The 19,402-nt window shown below is 41.8% G+C and overlaps 1 protein-coding gene and 1 long non-coding RNA gene across 15 annotated transcripts in view; one reads left to right on the forward strand and one right to left on the reverse strand.

The window, feature by feature from the left end:
- The window catches only part of PRP4K (pre-mRNA processing factor kinase PRP4K), a 39,148-nt gene extending 38,883 nt beyond the window's left edge, over positions 1-265 (reverse strand). For all 13 annotated transcript variants that reach the window (XR_003002353.1, XR_003002358.1, XR_003002352.1 and 10 more), the window contains exon 1: positions 75-265. Coding sequence is in view for 1 of the 13 variants with exons in the window: in XM_024738402.1 (XP_024594170.1) it covers positions 75-211 (137 nt within the window). In the remaining 12 variants the exon portion in view is untranslated. The remainder of the gene's footprint in view (positions 1-74) is intronic.
- A 2,520-nt stretch (positions 266-2,785) lies between these two features.
- LOC112395437 (uncharacterized) overlaps positions 2,786-19,402 on the forward strand; it is a 65,443-nt gene continuing 48,826 nt past the window's right edge. For both annotated transcript variants that reach the window (XR_003002386.1, XR_003002387.1), the window contains exons 1-2: positions 2,786-3,200; positions 16,916-17,010. This is a non-coding gene — a long non-coding RNA (uncharacterized LOC112395437). The remainder of the gene's footprint in view (positions 3,201-16,915; positions 17,011-19,402) is intronic.

A 19,402-nucleotide genomic window follows, 5' to 3' on the forward strand; every position in this document is an offset into this window, starting at 1 on the left:
GCCCGGGCAGCTCTCCGCCCGTTCCCCCTCGGCCGACCACGGGCGCCGGCCTTCTGCGCTCCTAGACTACTTACTCTGGCTGTTCCCGCAGCGACTGAGCCTCTGCGGCGGCCATCTTGAACTTCCTGACTCCTGGGCGGCGGTGGCGGTGGTTGCCCGGACGGTGGAAGCCACTGGAGGAGGAGGAAGCGGGAGCAGGGCCGTCGCGCATGTGCCGACAGCGTCGGGAACCGTGGAACTCAGAATTGCTCGGAGAATCCGGATATAAAATGCATCCGGGGACAGGGCGCACTAGCGTCATGACGCACTTCCGCGACGGGGCGGGGCTGCGGCGGCGAGGGCTGGGGCTTTAATGGCGCGCGTTGATTGGGTAAGAACCGACGTTACGTTCTAGGACCCCGGTGGAAAAAGGGGGTGTCCGCCTTGCGGGCGCGGTTCCGAGAACTGGTTACATTGTGGGGCCCACAGTTGGGTTAAAATTCTCAAACTGGGGCAAACAAGATGACTGCTTTTAAATGCCTTTTACTGTCTAGATAAGTCAATGTGAAGCGGCATTAAAAGAAACTTTGTAGAAAGGCAGGAGTACTGGAAACGTAGGGCTGTACCTAGAACATAGGGAACTATTTTTATTAATACATTTCTTTGAAACTTTTGAACTTTGTTTCAGCTTTTGCTAAGTACAGGGGTAACGATTCAGGAATCCGTTACTCCTGTTTAGTTTCGCTGGTTCTGTAATTGGTCCGAATAACTTTGTAACTTTGTTTTTCTATAATGAATTTACAGTAACGAGATTAAATGAAACGTATGAGAAAACATTTACTGTCTCTTGGAGAGCTTTCAGTACCATGGAAGTTTTTACATACTCTGTCTCTTAAAAGAGACATATCTTTCTCCATACTCTGGAACCTGAAAGCAGGGTGATGATCACTTTTATTCTTATAATCCACTGAGTTTGGGTTTGACCTAGAAATTTGAGTTCGGAATATCTGAGCTTCTTATATATATCTCTTGATTTTCAGAGAGGAAGAGTTACAAATACTCTTACAAAGTAAGTCCCTCGTTGGCTGGAATTCCAAATGTGTTAAAATGTTAAGCATTTTCCCCTCATAGACTTTATTAACATGGAACACTAAATCAATCCCTGGATATTTATTGATTTTTGTGGGTTCCCCCCACACATACCCATTGTTGCATTTCTTTATATGGTCCTTAATTATATTGTTTTACTTAAGGATTTCTCTTTCTCCTTAATAATCAAATCCAGGTATAATAACTTAGAAGGCTTCTTTCAAAGGAAATAGTTTTCAGAAATATGTTAAGAATGCTTTATATTTTCAACAATATATTTATCTATGTACGAATAGTGTGTAGGTTGGGATTTCAGAGTTCCACTAATTGTTCCTACCTCTGGATTCTCATCCCTGTATATCTTTTCAAAGGTATTTTGTATATGGCAGCCTTGTATTTACAGATTATATTCTCTGTCCCACGAAGGCAAGGCCATGTGTCATTGTGTTAAGAATAGCTCAAATATGTTATTAAAATAACAGAAAATTAGTACATTATTTTTAAATAAATAATTTTAAAATGAAAATAGAGTGTAACAGACTTATTACAGATCTCTTCTTGGAATTGAGGGCAAGCCTGTAAGAGATCTCACCTTGGATATAAAGTAGAATAATATACTTTAAGGCAAAGAAGCCTAGCAAACTGGCACTCAGAGGTAAGGTGACTTGCTTGTGATGACTCAGTTCCTAGGTGCCAAGACACGGTTTGAACTGAAATTTCTCAAGTCTGTGCTCTTCCTTCTTACTGTGCTGCTTCCCACAGAAATGTCATTGGTTTAGCATCCTCTTATTGAGCACCCACCCACACAGCTCTTTGGTTTTCAAACTCCTTTCGAATAAAGGTAACGGAAAGAGCACTGGATTGGCACCCAGAAATTCCTTATTTTCTCTGTGTCCGTAAGCAGTAGTCTCTTCCTTGTTGCTGATTCGTGGAACGCTCATAAACCAATCTTTCCTCAGTCATAACGTGATCTCCCTCGCCCCCCCCCGCCCCCGCTCCGCGTTTCTTTGCAGCAGCTTTCATGTGGACATTAAGCATACCGAGTGTGGCGAAGTTTAGGTGGGGAACACAGGAAGTAAGGTTCAGGCTTGAAGGCTTGATTATCAGGCTTGATTATGACTGGCTCAAGTTTAGACTTGGACAAACCATTCAAGTTTTTCAACAAGAGCATAGTAAAAATCAAGTTTCAGAAAATGATGCTGGCAAACACATTTCTCTCGCTCGGTACTACTCTCGGAGGGTGCACTAGGACAGGATTTGTCAAGGACTCAGTCCGAACTATACTGCCGTTGAAGTTTTGGGAAAAACGGGGTTCTTTGAAGGCGGAGTTAAAGCAAACATCCACTTATTACTTTAATCATTCAGCAAACGTTTACTAGGCGACAAACTTAAGCCCAACTTTTCATTCTTAAACTTGAAGCCCATCCTCTCAGCCTCGCTACTTTTTCCTGTCCTAGTTCGGGAACCTTTGCACCGGAAAGCAGCCGCAGTAGTTGCCGCTGGGTCGATCCCGCGCCTGGAGCTAGTTCTGGGGGTGACCCCGCCCACCGGAAGTCCCTGGAGGGGCGGGGCCTCGGCGAGCGCGCGTTTCTCGGCCCAGGGAGGCGCGTGCGTGCGTGCGTGCGTGCGTCCTTGCGTGCGTGCGCCTGTGCAAGGGTGGGCGGAGCTGAGGAGAGCTGCAGCCCCGCCCCGCCCCGCCCTTCGGAGCCCAGCCAGCCTCGCGCCTGCGAGCGGACCCGTGAGGGTTGCTCGGTGCAGCTGACGGATGTCGGGGACCGCCGCGCCCGGACGCCGGACACACTCTCCGGCCCGAGGACAAGGTTTGGGGGACAAGCACGCATTTTCGCACACTGGACTTTTTCTTACCGTTTTCCAAGTATTAGTGGTTTCCTGCAAGACGCACCTTCCCGAAATAGTGCGGTGCTTTAGCGTGACGTTCCTTCCGTGCCAAGCGATGTATTAAACTTGGACCTTCTAAGCTACCCCGTTCTTGATCGCGCCAAGCTCTTCATAGGCTCGTTATAGCGTGGCTTGTTAGCAGACAAACAAACAGCTATCCTAAGTCCTTTGAGGAAAACTGGCCCGCGCAGACTCCCCAGATGTCAATTCAAAGAATGTCGACGACCTTTTAGGTAACACGTAAGGTTTGACTCAGTTTAGATCTAGACGGGATTTGTAGATGCTTGGGAAGACACTGGGTTGAGTTTTTCCTTTATTACAAAACAAAAACTTTTCCCTTTGTTCCATGAAAATAGTTTTTTGTTCTTTGTTTTAAAGCAGCTCCAATGCATTCACGAATATCTGGAAAATACAAGAGAGCAAAAGAAAACGAAACGAAAACCATCCAGAGTTCCATTACCCAAACTGAACCAAAATTCATGTATGGGCCTATTGGGGCCTATTTCCACGTGAAATATTTCTTGTACTCCTGTATGAAATATTTCTTGTACTCCTGTATGGAATGTGATAGTTTGCTTTTCCAGGTAACATGCCTATCAATTTTTTTTTTTTTTTTTTTTTTTGCGGTAGGCGGGCCTCTCACCGCTGTGCCCCCTCCCGTGGCGGAGCACAGGCTCCGGATGCGCAGGCTCAGCGGCCATGGCTCACGGGCCCAGCCGCTCCGCGGCGTGTGGGATCTTCCCGGCCCGGGGCACGAACCCGCGTCCCCTGCATCGGCAGGCGGACTCTCAACCGCTGCGCCACCAGGGAAGCCCTATGCCTATCAAGTTTTACATAATTCTAGCTTTAGTAAATGTCTTCGTAACTACACGATGGCCCTTTCCTTTGTTACTGGGTGTCCAGTAGGGTCAGTGTTGCTCTGTTGTGTGTGACTGATGAGGCAGTGACTCCAGTGGTGTTCAGAACGTGACCATTCAGGTCAGGAAGACCTGGGCTTCACCACGTGTTTAACCTTTGGAGCCTCACTTTACACCTCAGTAACGTGGGGGTAATAGTTCCCATCATGTCGGATTATTACAAGAATTAAATGAAATAATGAGTGAAAGTCCCTGGAGCATGTATTGATAAATACTAGCTATTTCTATAGGCAAGGTTTTTTTTTTTTTTTAAGTTTGTTTCTTTTGTTCTGATTTTTTTGTTTAGTTCCAGATTTTGTATGTGGTTACATACAATTGCTACATTGGGTGTAAGGGGTTTTATACACAGCTTTTCATAATTTTATTACATAATTAACACATAAATAATACATAAATTAGAAGCACTTTTTGCAGTAAGAAAAAATGAAAACTGTAATCCTACCCCCTGTAGATAATTACTATTCACATTTTATAATGGGGCTACCTAGCCTTTCTCACTTTTTTATACTTGTATTCGTATATTAATGACATTTTAAAAACTGCAATTGCATTATGAACGCAGTCTCATAACGGGCCAAGGATAGCGAAGAGGCCAGTGTGGAGAGAGTGCAGTGATTACAGGAGTAGGAAGTAAAGCTGGAAAGGGAGTTTGTAGGATTTGGATTTCACTTAAAATTTATTGGACAGAGTAAGTGCAGGGTTGAAGGATGGCATAATTTATTTTAGAATGTTTTCTTGGCTGCTCCAAGGAGCTAGACAGCCGGGGACCTGGGGAGGAAAGGTGGAATCCAGTTAGGAGTGTAACTCAGTAATCCTGGTGAGTGGAGGTGGTGGCTTAGAACAGGGTGAAAGTGGGAAAAAGTGGTTGGATTCTGGATATATTTTGAAAGGACAAGCTGTAGAATTCACTGATGGATTGGATGTGGGGTGTGAGAGACGGTGACTTAAAGGTATTTTGGCTTGAGCAGATATAATGCAATTGCCACTTAGAGCAGATTTAATTGGTGGGGATTGGGGGCAAATGAAGAGTTCTGTTTCAGTCCTATTATGATTTCAGAGTCTATTAGATGTCTAATTGTAAGTGGGGTCTTAAAGACTTCAATTATTATTGTCCATTTTCCCCTTCATTTCTGTCAGTTTTTGCTACATATATTTTGGTTCTTTGTTATTAGGTTCACGCATGTTTATAAACATTATATCCTATTGGATTGACACTTTTATCATTACAAAATGTCCCTCTTTTTCTGTAGTATTTTGTCTGACATTAGCACAGTCATTCCCACTTTCTGTGGTTGCTGCTTGCATGATTTTTACTATGAAATCAAGTATATCTCTGTAGACAGCATGTAGTTGGGTCTTGTTTTTTAAAATCTATTCTAATCTCTACCTTTTGATTAGAGCTTGTTTAATCCACTCGCATTCAATGTTATTGACATAGTTGGATTTATGTCTATGATTTTACTTTTCTGTATGTCTCATGTCTTATTGTTCCTTTGTCCCTCCTTTACTGTTTTCTTTTGAATCAAGTGAATATTTTCTAATGTAGCAGTTTAATCTCTAAGTGATTTTTTTTCCCACTATTTTAGTTATTTCCTTTGTGGTTGCTCTAGGGCTTACCACATACATCTTAACTTACCAGAATTAGCTCCAAATTTGTACTAACGTAATTCCAATGAGATTAAAAACCTTACTCCAGTATAGGTTTGTTCTATTTGCCTATTTTTTGTGGTATAATTATTATATATATATTGTATCTATAAATGTTACAAACCCAACAGTACATTGTTATGATGATTACTTTATATCTTTTAAGGAAACTGAGAGAAGAAAGGAAAGCAATACATATTTACAATTGACCCTTGAACAACACTGTGGATCCACTTATACGTGGATTGTTTTCAATAAATACTACAGTACTACATGATCCGTGCTTGGTTGAATTCATGGATGCAGAACCTTGGATATGGTGGGCAAACTGTAAAGTTATAACACGTTTTCAACTGCGAGGGGGGTCAGTGCCCTTAACACCACATTGCTCAAGGGTCGACTGTATAGCTTTTATTATGCATGACCTTCTTATTTATCATTTCTGGTTCTCTTTATTTCTTGTTTTTGTGGATCCAAGTTACCACCTGGAGTAATTTCTTTAGCTCAGTACAGCCTTGCTTCTACCCACCTCCTTTGTACTGCTGTGAGCAAATATGTTACATTTCTATTCTATATGTTATAGACCCAACAATGCATTTTATTATTTATATACATAAAATGTATTGTTTTATACAATTGCTTTTTTTATGCATCTTAAAAACAACTTTATTGAGGTATAATTTGCATATCATAAAGTCACCCATTTTAAGTGCACACTTCAGTGATTCTTAGCGAATTTACATAATTGTGACCCATCAGCATAAGCCAGTTTCAGAGCATTTTCATCACCCCTGTGATATCTCCTCATGCCCACTGGCAGTCACTCGCCATTCCCACCCCTGGTCCCAAGCGACCATTAATATACTTTCTTTCTCTATGGATTTGTCTTTTCTCGGCAATCATTGTCTTTTTCTTTTTCAATTTTATAGTACATTCTCAATTTTGTACAACTACTACCTCTGTCTAGTCCCAAATATTTTCATCACTCCAGAATAAAACCTGTCCCCAATAAGCTGTTTGTCCCCATTCCCCTATCCACCCAGCCCCTGGCAACCACCAGTCAGCATCCTGTTGCTATGGATTCATCTATTTTGGATATTTTATCTATATGGAATAATAGATTATGTGACCAGTTGTATCTGTCTTCTTTTACTTGTTTTAGAGGTTGATTCACATTGTAGTATGTATCAGTACTTCATTTCTTTCTATGGAGGAATAATATTCGATTGTATGAATATATACAATTGTTTTTTAAATCTCTTAAGAGAAGAAACAAAAATGCATTTATGCTGTCTTTTGTAATTACCTAATTACCAGTGCTGTTTGTTTTTATGTGTTGATTCAGATTACTGTCTGTGGTCACTTTCTTTTAGCCTAAAGAACTTCCTTTAGTATTTCTTGTAGGGTGGGACTGCCAGCAGCAAATTCTCAGTTCTTGTTTATCTGGAAGTTTCTTTATTTCATCTTCATTTTTGAAAGATAACTTTTTAGATATACTATTATTGGTTGACAGGTTTTTATTTGACCCTTTTTTTAAAAAAAATTGTTTATTTTATTTTTGGCTGTGTTGGGTCTTCGTTGCTGCGCACAGGCTTTCTCTAGTTGTGGTGAAGGGGGGCTACTCTTCATTGCAGTGCGCAGGCTTCTCACCGTGGTGGCCTCTCCCGTTGCGGAGCACGGGCTCTAGGCGCACGGGTCTCAATAGCTGTGGCACTTGGGCTCAGTAGTTGTGGCTCGCAGGCTCAGTAGTTGGGGCTCGTGGGCTCTAGAGCGCAGGCTCAGTAGTTATGACGCACAGGCCCAGTTGCTCTGCGGCATGTGGGATCCTCCCGGACCAGGGCTCGAACCCGTGTCCCCTGCATTGGCAGGTGGATTCTTAACCACTGCACCACCAGGGAAGCCTGTTTGACCCTTTTGAATATGTTATTACTCTGCCTCCTGCCTTCCATTGTTTCTGCTGAGAAACCTGCTGTTAATCTCATTGAGGTTAACTTTTTTTGGGCCACACCGCATCTTAGTTCCCCAACCAGGGATCAAACCCATGCCCCCTGCAATGGAAGCTTGGAGTCCTAACCACTGAACCACCAGGGAAGTCCCAGTGTCCCCTTTAAATGATGAATTGTTTTTCTCTTGCTGCTTTGAAGGTTTTCTCCTTGTGTTTGGCTTTCAGCAATTTTACTGTGATGTGCTAATATGTGGATCTCTTTTGCATTTATTCTACTTGGAGTTCTTTGTTCTATGGCTTTTCAATAAATTTGGGAAGCTTCCAGCCATTATTTCTTCCAATATTTTTCTGCTCCTTTTTCTTCTCTCTCTGGCCATCTCCTTACATGTATGTTGGTGTGCTTTAGAGTGTCACACAATCCTAAGGCTCTGTTCATTCTTTCAAAAATTCTTTTTTCTCTCTGTTTTCTGATTGCATAATTTCTATTGATCTATTGTCAAGTTTACTAATTTTTTTTTTCTGCCAGTTCCAATCTACTGTTGAGCCCCTCTAATGAAGTTTTCATTTCAATTATTGTATTTTCAACTCCGGAATTCCCACTTGTTTTTTAAAAATAATTCCTCTTTATTGATATTCTGTCTTCGATGTGACATTGTCATCAGACCTTACTTCTTTAACCACGTTTCCTTTAGTTCTTCGAACATGTTTACAGTGGCAACTTTGAAAGCCGTTGTTAAGTCCAACATCTAGTTACTCTCACAGTTTCTATTGCCTGCTTTCTTCCCATGGTGTGGGGTCATACTTTCCTGTTTCTTTGCATGCCTTGTAATCTTTTGCTGGAAGTTGGCATGTTTTAGCAACTCTGGTTACTGGTTTCCACCCTTCTCCAGTCTTGTTATTATTATATGCTTGTTCGTTTGTTTAGTGACTCAGTTATTCTAGTGAAGTCTATTCCTTCCTCACCCCATGCTGTGTGAAGCCTCTGGTGTTGCTCCTGAGGGAGTGCAGCCTTGCGGATTCCTACAGTCGCTCTGGGATGACAGTGGTTTTGGAAAGTTTCCCTTTGCCTGTTTCTTGTACTGGCCATACCCCGGTGTGTTAAGCTCCACTAGGTGCTGGCTGACTGCTGTATTGTTTTCAACATTACCCTGGGGCATAAATTGGTCCACAGACTAAACCAATCAAATTCAGGGACATTTAACAGGATACTTTCTAAGGTCACTGTCTGAGATTTGACTGAGATCTGACTCAAGGTGGGTTCCTACCACCAGTCTCTATCCCTGGTTCTCTTACAAACGGCTGGCCTACAGTTTAACCTCCATATGCAATGATTCTACCGATCTCCTCCGGGTTGTCTTTCCCCACATCCTCCGCTGTTTCTGAGAGTATCTGGAAGCTCGAACTTCCTCTCCTCTGTTGCAGATGAAGCCAGTTCTTTTGGGAGGAGATGAGAAGCTGTCTGTTTTACAGCCTCCTGTAGCCTCCTGGCAAAGTCTCTGATCCAGGACTCTGGAGCTGGGAGTGGGGCAGTGACACGCCTCTCTCTGAGTGACACTGTGTTAGGGGCTGGGCACTCGGCGGAAGGGGACAACGGTAGCCACAGGTCCTCTCCTCCCAGTACCTCTGCCTTGGGACCATGGCAAAGGCAGTCAGGGCCCCAGTATTCTCAGTGGTGCCACACTTGAGGCGTAAAGCCTTCGGTTCACAAACGGGAGCTGGGCAGAAGAAAGTCCTCTCCTCTTGGCTGCATCCTCCTGGAACTTAGCCTGAGGAACAGGGAGCTGGGGGCAGAATGAGAAAGGCTGACAGCTCCAGAAGATGGCCCTCTGCCTGGGAGCTGGGGGACAGGTAGCCCCGTGTTTTGGGTGACACCAGGCTGGGGTGGAGTTTCTGTCTCTCTGATTTGGGAGGGTGTGAAGGAGGGAGCAGGTGTTGGTTCAAATACCACAAACTCTTGCTGATTTTACCAAATTATAGTAGATTTTCTTTTTTTTTTTTTAAAGATGTTGGGGGTAGGAGTTTATTTATTTATTTATTTATTTTTGCTGTGTTGGGTCTTTGTTTCTGTGCGAGGGCTTTCTCTAGTTGCGGCGAGCAGGGGCCACTCTTCATCGCGGTGCGCGGGCCTCTCACTATCGCGGCCTCTCTTGTTGTGGAGCACAGGCTCCAGATGCGCGGGCTCAGTAGTTGTGGCTCACGGGCCTAGTTGCTCCGTGGCATGTGGGATCCTCCCAGACCAGGGCTCGAACCCGTGTCCCCTGCATCGGCAGGCAGATTCTCAACCACAGCGCCACCAGGGAAGCCCCTAGTAGATTTTCTTGAATGAATGTTTCTTCATTTGCTGCATGCCCTTAGGATAATTTCCAGAGACTATAAGTGATTGTTTTAAATACCTTTTATCAGGTTTGCTGGGGAGTGGGTTCATGGAACTCCTCACACTGCAATGCCAGTTAAATGTCTAACTGTAGATGTGAAGTAGGCAGTGGATAGACAGGTCTGGAGTTCAAGGGTGAAAGTAGAGCTGGAGATAGACATTCTGGAGACATGGCGTGTGCATGCATTTTAAGAATGAGATTGACCAAGCTCACTTAGGTTCTGGGCAAGAAGGTAGATGGAGAAGAGTGTAGGCAAGGTTTTAAAGGCCATGCTTATTTAGGGTGATTGGCAGTAAGCGTTATCACTTAGGTGCCATTAGAGAAAAAAACGTTAAAGTCACATAAAGAGTTAGGAGACATTTAACAATTTCCTTAACTGCTCTGCAGCTAAGTAATAGCGTGTGGCCTTGAGTGAGTTGTATAATCTCAGTTTCCTCGACTAAAATGAAGGAGTGGAGCTAGGTGATGACGAGAGCCTCATTGTACCTTCCAACTGCAGCCTATTATTCTTTAAAATTGGATAACTACACATTCTTACTTTCTCAAATTCCAGGTACTTATATAAATTCCTGTACTCAGTGCTGGCAAGAGTTTGGTAAAATGGGCTTGCTTATACACTGCTGGTAGGAATGAATTTAAGTAATGTGCTTCAAGATCCTTACAAATGTCAATGCCATTTGCCCCAGTAACTCCTCTTTCAGGGCTTCCCTGGTGGTCCAGTGGCTAAGACTCGGCGCTCCCAATGCAGGGGCCCAGGTTCGATCCTTGGTCAGAGAATTAGATCCCACGTGCCACAACTAAGAAGTACTCCAGACTTTTTAATATTCACTGTAGGTCTTTACGTGACTGATCAAACTAGAATTTTGATGTATATGTCACTTCTCAGTGACTTCAGAACCTTTTTGAAGTTTAGGGAAAGATGATTTAATTTTTCAGATAAAATTACCTTCTAAGATCTAGGTAAGGTCTGCCTAGAAGGCAAAGCATTTTGTATTAAAAAATTCTTTTTATGTTGCAGTTGCGAACACAGCAATTTGTGCAGTAGATCTCTGTATGCTATGTTCTTCAGTAAGTGAATGGATAAACAAACCGTTGTACATCAGTACAACAGAATACTATTCCAGGATAGTGAGAAATGAATTATCGTGCCACAAAAAGACATGGAGGGATCTTAAATGCACGTAGCTGAGTAAAAGAAGTCTGAAAAGGCTGAATAGTGTATGATTCCAACTATATGACGCTCTGTAAAAGGCAAAACTATGGAGACAGTGGTTGCCAGGGGCCCAAGGGGAGGGAGAGATGAATAGGCTGAACACAGAGGATTTTACAAGAGTGATACTATAATGGTGGACACATGTCATTGTACATTTGTCCGAACCCATAGAACACACAACACCAAAAGTGAACCCTAAAGTAAACTATGCACTTTAGTTAATAATGTATCAACCTTGGTCCATTAATTGTAATGAATGTAGCACACCTATTTAGGACGTTAATAGTAGGGGAAACTGAGATGGGGAGAGAGGGAGTGTACGATAACATTCTGTACTCTCTGCTCCGTTGTATGTAAACCTAAAACTCTCATAAATAAAGTCTAGTTTTTAAAAAGCTCAGCTGTCAAATTTGTGAGGTAGACCTCTGTATGTTTTGAGTGTGTGGGGGAGGTGTCTTTGTATACAGGGTGGAGTCACAGATAACTAGGTGTCATTTCAGCAACATTTTTCCCCTCCACATTTACAATAGATTGGGTTTTTTTTTCTTTGCGGTACGCGGGCCTCTCACTGCTGTGGCCTCTCCCGTTGCGGAGCACAGGCTCCGGACGCACAGGCTCAGCGGCCATGGCTCACGGGCCGAGCCGCTCCGCGGCACGTGGGATCTTCCCGGACCGGGGCACGAACCCGCGTCCCCTGCATCGGCAGGCGGACTCTCAACCACTGCGCCACCAGGGAAGCCCTACAATAGATTGTTTTTAAAGTTGTGTGCCTTGTAGTGAAAATTTAACACCCAACTGTATGTCAATCATATCTCAATAAAACTGGGGAAAAAAAGGATTTAACACAGCCTTTTAAAATACCTTCTTATACGTTCTTTTCTCTTTTTTTTTCTATTCATAGGTAAGTCTGTGTTGTTAAATTAATGAATCTGAATTTACATTCCAGTACATTTCCTGTGATCCTGACATTTACCAGAGGAAAGCATTATGTCCAAATCCTTTTTCCTAGGGTTCCTAGGGGAAGACTTTGAAGCTCAAGTTGCAAGCTTGGGAGAAATACTTTCCTTAGAGACGTGTGGGTGCAAGCTTTGCCAGGTCACAAGCAACACAAAGGACGCCTCTGGAGCCACATCTTAATTTCCTGTTGAATGATAGGTGCCAGTACGGTTTTGAACCAGAAATGAAAATCGACTCAGATGAAAACTTCAAATTTTAGAATGCAGATTAGTCAGAAAACAAACAAAATCTGGAAAGGATACCTTTTCTGTTACCAACGTATGTGCTCCCAGGCCTAAATTCTGTGTCAGATCCTAACCCCGGGTGGTCACAGCGACAGTCTTCGTGGGCCCATTAATCAAGCATGCTGAAGAAGCTGGACAGTTCCTGCTAATGGGCCTTTCTCTCCTGTGGCTAATGTCCTCTGAGCTAAAATCAGGTAGGTAAGATAGAAAGACCTGGCCTGAGTGCTTTATAGCTGTTGGCTTATGCTGAAGTTCTACTATACAATCTCAGAACCTTGGGAGAATTCAGTGTCCAAAGTTGTTTCAAAATGAGAACTGATAAAAGTCAGAAAAGAAGGAAGAAATGACAATCGAGCTTACCTCTTAAAATGTTGTGATGAAAGAAGCCTTCTATGTAGCCTATTTTAGACCACAGTTGTCCTAACTTACGTTGTAAATGTCAAAAGAGACCTTTTGGATTTACGCGTTTCTGTTGTAACTGAGATCTAAGTAGAACTTAATGGGAAGACAGTTTTCACAGTTTTTCGCATGCTACGAAAAGTAATCATCAGTGCTTGATAGGGAAAAGGTTTTCTTGACACAAAGTGATTGGGGGAAACATAGGAATCAGTCATCACAGAAAGGAGTCAGTCATCAGTGTTTTTTAAATTGTCCACAGTGTTTGGCTTTCTGTGAAGCTGAACACGTTAGAAATCTCAGGAGACTTCTCGCTATGATAACTTAAGTCTCTGAACAGTCATTTTTATGGAAAGTTTAGAGCATTTCTTTTTGGTTGTTGCTGTTCTTATTCACTCGGATGAAATTCAGAAAATCGTATTTTGGATGTGAACAGTCGCGGCGCCTGTGTTTCCTTGTGCAGCTGGTTACTATTCGCCTTTTGCAGCTTGCAAAATTTCAGGCAGTTTGATATAATTCAGTATAATCAAAGAGTGTTGGAATAGAAAATGATTTTCTAGTGTATGCATTATATTGTCTCCTCTTAATGTCTGTTTGAATATATGTCCATAATTTTGAAGAGTTAAAAACTTTTCTACGTATCTTGACAAGCCTGCAGTCTATTAGCCATTAGGGCACAGTGGCGAAGAATACGGTTTGGTGTCACTGCCTTGATGGGTATTAGGGTGCCAGCAGTTTTACCACCTTTGATTTTGTACCATCAGTACAGCATCGACACAGCCAAAAACGCAGACGGCATCTCAGTGTTGTTATGAAAGTAGTTTTGACATTGTAGACCCTATGAAAGGCATCTGGAAACCCCCAATGATTTGCGGACCACACTTGGAGAACTGCGACGGTAGTTAGAAAAGTTAGTTAAATAGACAGACTAGAATAGGGAGGGATGACACCGTGCATTGGCTGACACTGCCAGGGGAGGGTTCCAGCCCCCGGAGGGCAGCGAAACTCATCACTGGTATCAGAGTCTCCAAGGAAAACACAGTGCGCTCTAGTGCTGGATGGACCAACACTTTTACTGGTGTGGAGAAGAGACAGAGGAAGATCAGCTCCAGTAAACAGTGTGTGTTGCTCTCCCACGGCCAGCAGTTCCCCACCCCAGCCGAGGCAGGACAAACGGCCTGCACGCATCTCTCTTGGGCTGCAGCAGAAGGACCCGGTCCCTCCCCGAGGAGTCTGAAATACTGAAAGTCTGCGGGTTATCCAGACACCCACCGGAGCGGAGCAAAGGAGCCCACAGTGAGCCTGAAACAGGGAAATACATCCCACACAAGGCCGTAAAAGACCGGGCTGTGTGGGCTCTTTCCCTTGGTGAGGAAGTATCCAGGGAGCGAGCGAGGTCGAAGGGCCGTGGGCAGGAGATAGCCTTTCCTGGCAATTATGTGTGATCTGTTCCCACACCAGTCTTACCTACTGCTTCTCTTTATCTAACCTCATCCAGTTGCTTTCCTTCCTTTTTTTTGGTCAAATTATTTTGCCTTCATGTGTTCTGTAATGTTTTCTCACTTGAAAATTATTATAAAATTTAATCGTGGGCTTCCCTGGTGGCACAGTGGTTGAGAGTCCGCCTGCCGATGCAGGGGACACGGGTTCGTGCCCCGGTCCGGGAGGATCCCACGTGCTGCGGAGCGGCTGGGCCCGTGAGCCATGGCCGCTGAGCCTGCGCGTCCGGAGCCTGTGCTCCGCAACGGGAGAGGTCACAACAGTGAGAGGCCCGCGTACCAAAAAAAAAAAATTAATCATATAGATGTTTGCTTTTAAAAATTAATAGTGGAGGAAATGAGGCCTCATTTAAAAATTATAACCAACTAGCAGTCAATCCAAAGTAGCAAGTAAGTGCTGGATAGCTACCTATTACAGGTGTCCTCAAGACTGAAGAAAGGATAAAATCAAAACTTCCGGGACTCATGCCATCTTTGTATCTGGGGGGCATGTCGTCGCTTCCAGTCACTGCCCCCTCCTCTTATTTTCTGCCTACTTAGAGCCTTTCGCCACTTTCACAAACTATTTGGAGTAAATAATGCTGAATCCTGCCTACTTTGGGTGCTTGTTAAACTGGTGACCGACTTCCTGTTGTCGATAGGCTTATCAATGGAGAATGCAAAAGGCAGAGAGATCCGCTACAGAATGGGATTATTTCTCCACTAGTTCTACATGGGGAGTATTCCTGTGTTTTTCTCATTCTTGCAAGAGACAACGGCTACTAGACTCGCCCTTTTCACTTCACTGGAGGGACGTTCTCACCTCTCTTGAGGGCACCTCTGGTGTACCCTGCTAGAAGGAAGTCACCTGTTTCCTCTGGTCAGTGGGCACTGCCTCAAGTTATAAGTTCTAGGTAGTATTCTGGGGAGAATTTGAATTGCTTTGGATTAACTGTCCTAATGTGTAAGAATGGCTGGTAAACTCTGAAATGGTATACACTGGAGAGGTGCCAGTGAGATGATTTGTAATTTTTAACTACACGTAAGTTCATTCATCTTGCCAGGGACGAAACTTACAGATGTCAGATTATAAATATTACTGCGACAAGAAACCATCTCTAGACTATCTGAAACATTCTGCTGTGCCTTACTCATCTTATTTGGGTAACATGAGCGGTTTCCCTAAACACACAAGTCATGTGAAAAGTACTTTGCAATCTGTAAGTGTATGTACAAATAATAGTTACTGGAAGGTAATAAAGTAAGAGGAAGACATGAGAGGAAAGAGGAAAACATAAGAGAAAGAGGAAGACATGAGAACAAGGGTAAAACACTTGCAAGAAAGAGGAGGCTGCCTAACACACAGACATGAGGGTGATGTGACTATGCAAGGGGACTTTGATCTTCAAGACAGGATTTCCGTCTTTCAGTGTTGCTCCCTTTTATAAGCTGTAACTTGGTTCTTGTGCTTTTTTCATCCATACAGGACTTAGTTTTGATAGGATATATATGAATCTGTAAATATATAGGTACAGATTTATATTGTATCTGTACTAACTACAATTCATAGAGTTAAAATGAGTATTTCTGATTGGTCTTCATTATCATTTTGAAGATTACAGATCATCTAAATATACTATATATATTCCTGAACTTTTTTTTTGACAGATAAAAATTTGCCTGAGATTCCCAAGCATCTCAATGCCCATACCCACAATTGCTACTCACATTTGTCCAATGAATGTGAAGAAAACAAAACAAAATAACGACAGCAACAAGATTGCATCAATATGCAAGTGACTTGCTGTTAATAGGTAAACTAGAAACCATGGAAAACTATAAAGTGAAAAATAAGTTATCTATGATCCTACCACCAAGAAATAGTCCCTATATTAACATTTTGATATTTCCTTCCAGTCCCTCTTTTTCTGGCGTTTTCCTTAAAAACAGTTTTTTGGGTTTTTTAGATCTAAAGTGACACGTAGGTTATTTTTAGTCAGTTAAGATTTAGGTAGAACCAGTGAAGGAGGGCAAAACTTAATGGATGAAATAAAAAAGCTTTAAAACTTTTAAATTAAAATATTCTGTATTACTATTTAGAAAACAGACCTTGAATTTAGACATAGAAGTACAGAACCACACTCCCCCAACCGTATACTTTCTTGCCTTTTAATCAGTATATTTTATGAATATACTGACAACATCCTGAGGTGTATGAAAATACAGAAACTCAGACCCTGCTACAGTTGATCCTCTGTGTCTGCAGGTTCTGCATCCATGAAGATTCAACAATATTTGGGGGGGAAATTCCAGAATGTTCCAAAAAGCCATACTCGAATTTGCTGCACATTGGCAGCTATTTACAAAGCCTTTACATTGTATTAGGTATTATAAGTAATTTAGAGACGATTTAAAGTATACTGGAGGATGTGCGTAGGTTATATGCAAATATCATGCCATTTTATATAAGTTACTTGAGCTTCCATGGATTTTGGTATCTGAGGGGGCCCTGGAACCAATCCCCTGTAGATACCAAGGGACGGTTATAATTATTTTTCACTTTATTGCTACTAACATATTTTAGAAGGTTTTGAAATACTATAATAGTTGTTTTTCAGGTATTCATAAACATATTTTACACCATAATATGTGTCTTTCACAGAAGCTTTCAGTTTACTTCTTGGTGTTCTCATAACATTCTTCAACCCTTTCTATATAATTTTTTGTTTGGATTAGCTCCTCTCTTTGGAAAACCTTGCAATAGAAGGAGGATGGACCCCACCCAGAAACTGGTTCTGATGTTGAGACGGATGACGCCACCATCACACCAAGTGAGTATGGAAAAGCTTATTTACTGAAACTGTCTATAAAACAGAAAATCAGGGACATAGAAAATAGACTGGTGGTTGCCAAGGCGGAGGGGGTGGGGGAGGGTAGGAGTGGGAGTTTGGGATTAGCAGATGCAAACTGGTATATATAGAATGGATAAACAAGGTCCTACTGTATAGCACAAGCAACTATATTCAATATCCTGCGATAAACCATAATGGAAAAGACTATGAGAAAGAATGTATATATATATGCATAACTGAGTCACTTTGCTATACAGCAGTAATTAACACAACATTGTAACTATACTTCAGTAAAAAATAAATTTAAAAAAAGTTTATTTACATAGTCAGGTTTTCTGGGGCGAGCAGCCGCTGGCTCCCAGCCTGGTTTGAAAGTGGCTCAAGAGAGCAGGGGAGGGCGACTGCCTTGGTTTGGCGTAGGGTTCCCACGACCCAGCCTGGGCTTGTGTGGTTTGAACTTGCACCAAAGTAGGAGCATTCGATGCTCTCATCAGCTTGCTCAGATGTGGGGCACAGGGGAGGGATATGGGAGGGGGGCTTGGACACTGTAGTCAAACATGGAAATTGGAATCAGACTGTGTATGCCAAATCTACCTTCCTGACCGTTTGTGTAAATAGTTTTGAGGAATCTATTTTCTGTAGCATAGTTTAGGAGAATGATAACAATGTAATGTTACAATGTTACAATGATGGTAGCTGACATGTATACTTACTGTGTGCCAGACACTGTAAAGACTGCTTTACACATATTAGTTCATTTAATCTTATAATCAGTCTATGCAGTAGGCAATAGTATCTTCATTCTACAGATGAAAAATCTGCAAACAGAGAGGTTAGGTAATTTTCCTAAGCTCACATAGCTAGTGAGTGGCAGAGACGGGATTTGAAAACAAGTAAAGACAAATTACCTTTAATTCTTTTTTCTTTCTGATTGTTTGCACTGGCCTCCAATATTCCATGTTAATTAAAAAGATTTTAAGAATAATGAACTTTGAATCACTTCCAATTTGTCTGTGTGAATTAGAGCAAATTTTGGGTCCCGGGAAATGCTCTTCCAAGGGAACATGTATTTCTGCTTCTTTAATTTAAAAACTTAGGGACATACCATTCCTACTAAATGATCCCGCACAGTTATAATTTTGTCCCTTTTTCATTGTGTTAGGATATTATACACATCTCTCTATTATTTTAATAGAATTAGATTTCAGAAGACATGAAAGAGGGAATACAACTGCCCACATCTTTAATTAGTTTGTACTGTCCTTGAGTTGGTAATTTATGGAGGAAAAAACTGGTACAGACTTTTATCTTCTTAGTGATGTGATTTTTTCTCACTAATCTCCTTAACGATCTTTTTTCTGCTCTTTTAAATGTTTAGCTAATTGCTATCTAAATATCACTCGTGGGAAGTTTGTTACTTTTATCTCTGTGACTTAAGATATAATATTTGGTTAGAAAGGTGGTTGATAATAGTTTTTAGGTAAATACATTTCTAGTAGAGACTTTTAAAATAATAATTTAACTTTTCTAAACTAATCAGGAAGTGCTTTGAGAACTTAAAAAGCATTGCTGAATACAGCTGACTGCTTTTAGGAGAGCATCTTATTTTAACTGTTCAGGCTGCTTTGAAACATTTTTTATTTCAATGCCCTTCTAAAGTCAATATTAACTATATGCGACTCATTGCATTTTTTCTTGAAATCTGTTATAAAACAATTTCTTGCATAGGAAATGTACTTTCAGTAAAGGGAACAGTTTTTTTCTTTGATGTTTTGTTTTAGACATTGTGTGGTTTTAGCTTGTCCGGGTGATTTTTTTCATTATGGTGTGAGATAAGAGTCAAGGGTCCTTTTTTTTTTTTTTTAAGTCTATCACATGGATTTCCAGTTGTTCCAACACCATTAAGTTACCTTTGTCTTTGTGCTGAGAAATCAAATGGCCGTATATGCATGGGTATAGTTTTGAACTGCCTGTTCTTTTCCATCGGTCAACATTTCTATTCCTACACCAATTCTGCACTGCCTTAATTACTGTATCTTTGCAGCAAGTGTTGACATTAGGTGGTATAAGATGTCCAACTTTGTTATTTTTCAAAATTGCTTGGCTATTCTAGGTCCTTTCCATTTCCACTCCCACATGAATTTTAGAATCTGTCAATTTTTACTTGTCTGAGAAACTGTTTACTTCTCCTTCCCTTTTTTAAAATAGTTTTTAAAAATTGTGGTAAAATATACATAATTTTTATCATCTTAACTATTCATAAGTGTAAATTCAGTGGCATCACTTACATCCACAATGCTGTGTACTCATCACCACTATCTGCACCCAACATAGACTCTATTCCCGGGAAATACCAACTCCTCCTTTTCTC

The sequence above is a fragment of the Neophocaena asiaeorientalis genome, unplaced genomic scaffold, assembly GCF_003031525.2.
Source record: "Neophocaena asiaeorientalis asiaeorientalis breed wild unplaced genomic scaffold, Neophocaena_asiaeorientalis_V1.1 scaffold307, whole genome shotgun sequence".
Lineage (NCBI taxonomy): Eukaryota > Metazoa > Chordata > Mammalia > Artiodactyla > Phocoenidae > Neophocaena > Neophocaena asiaeorientalis.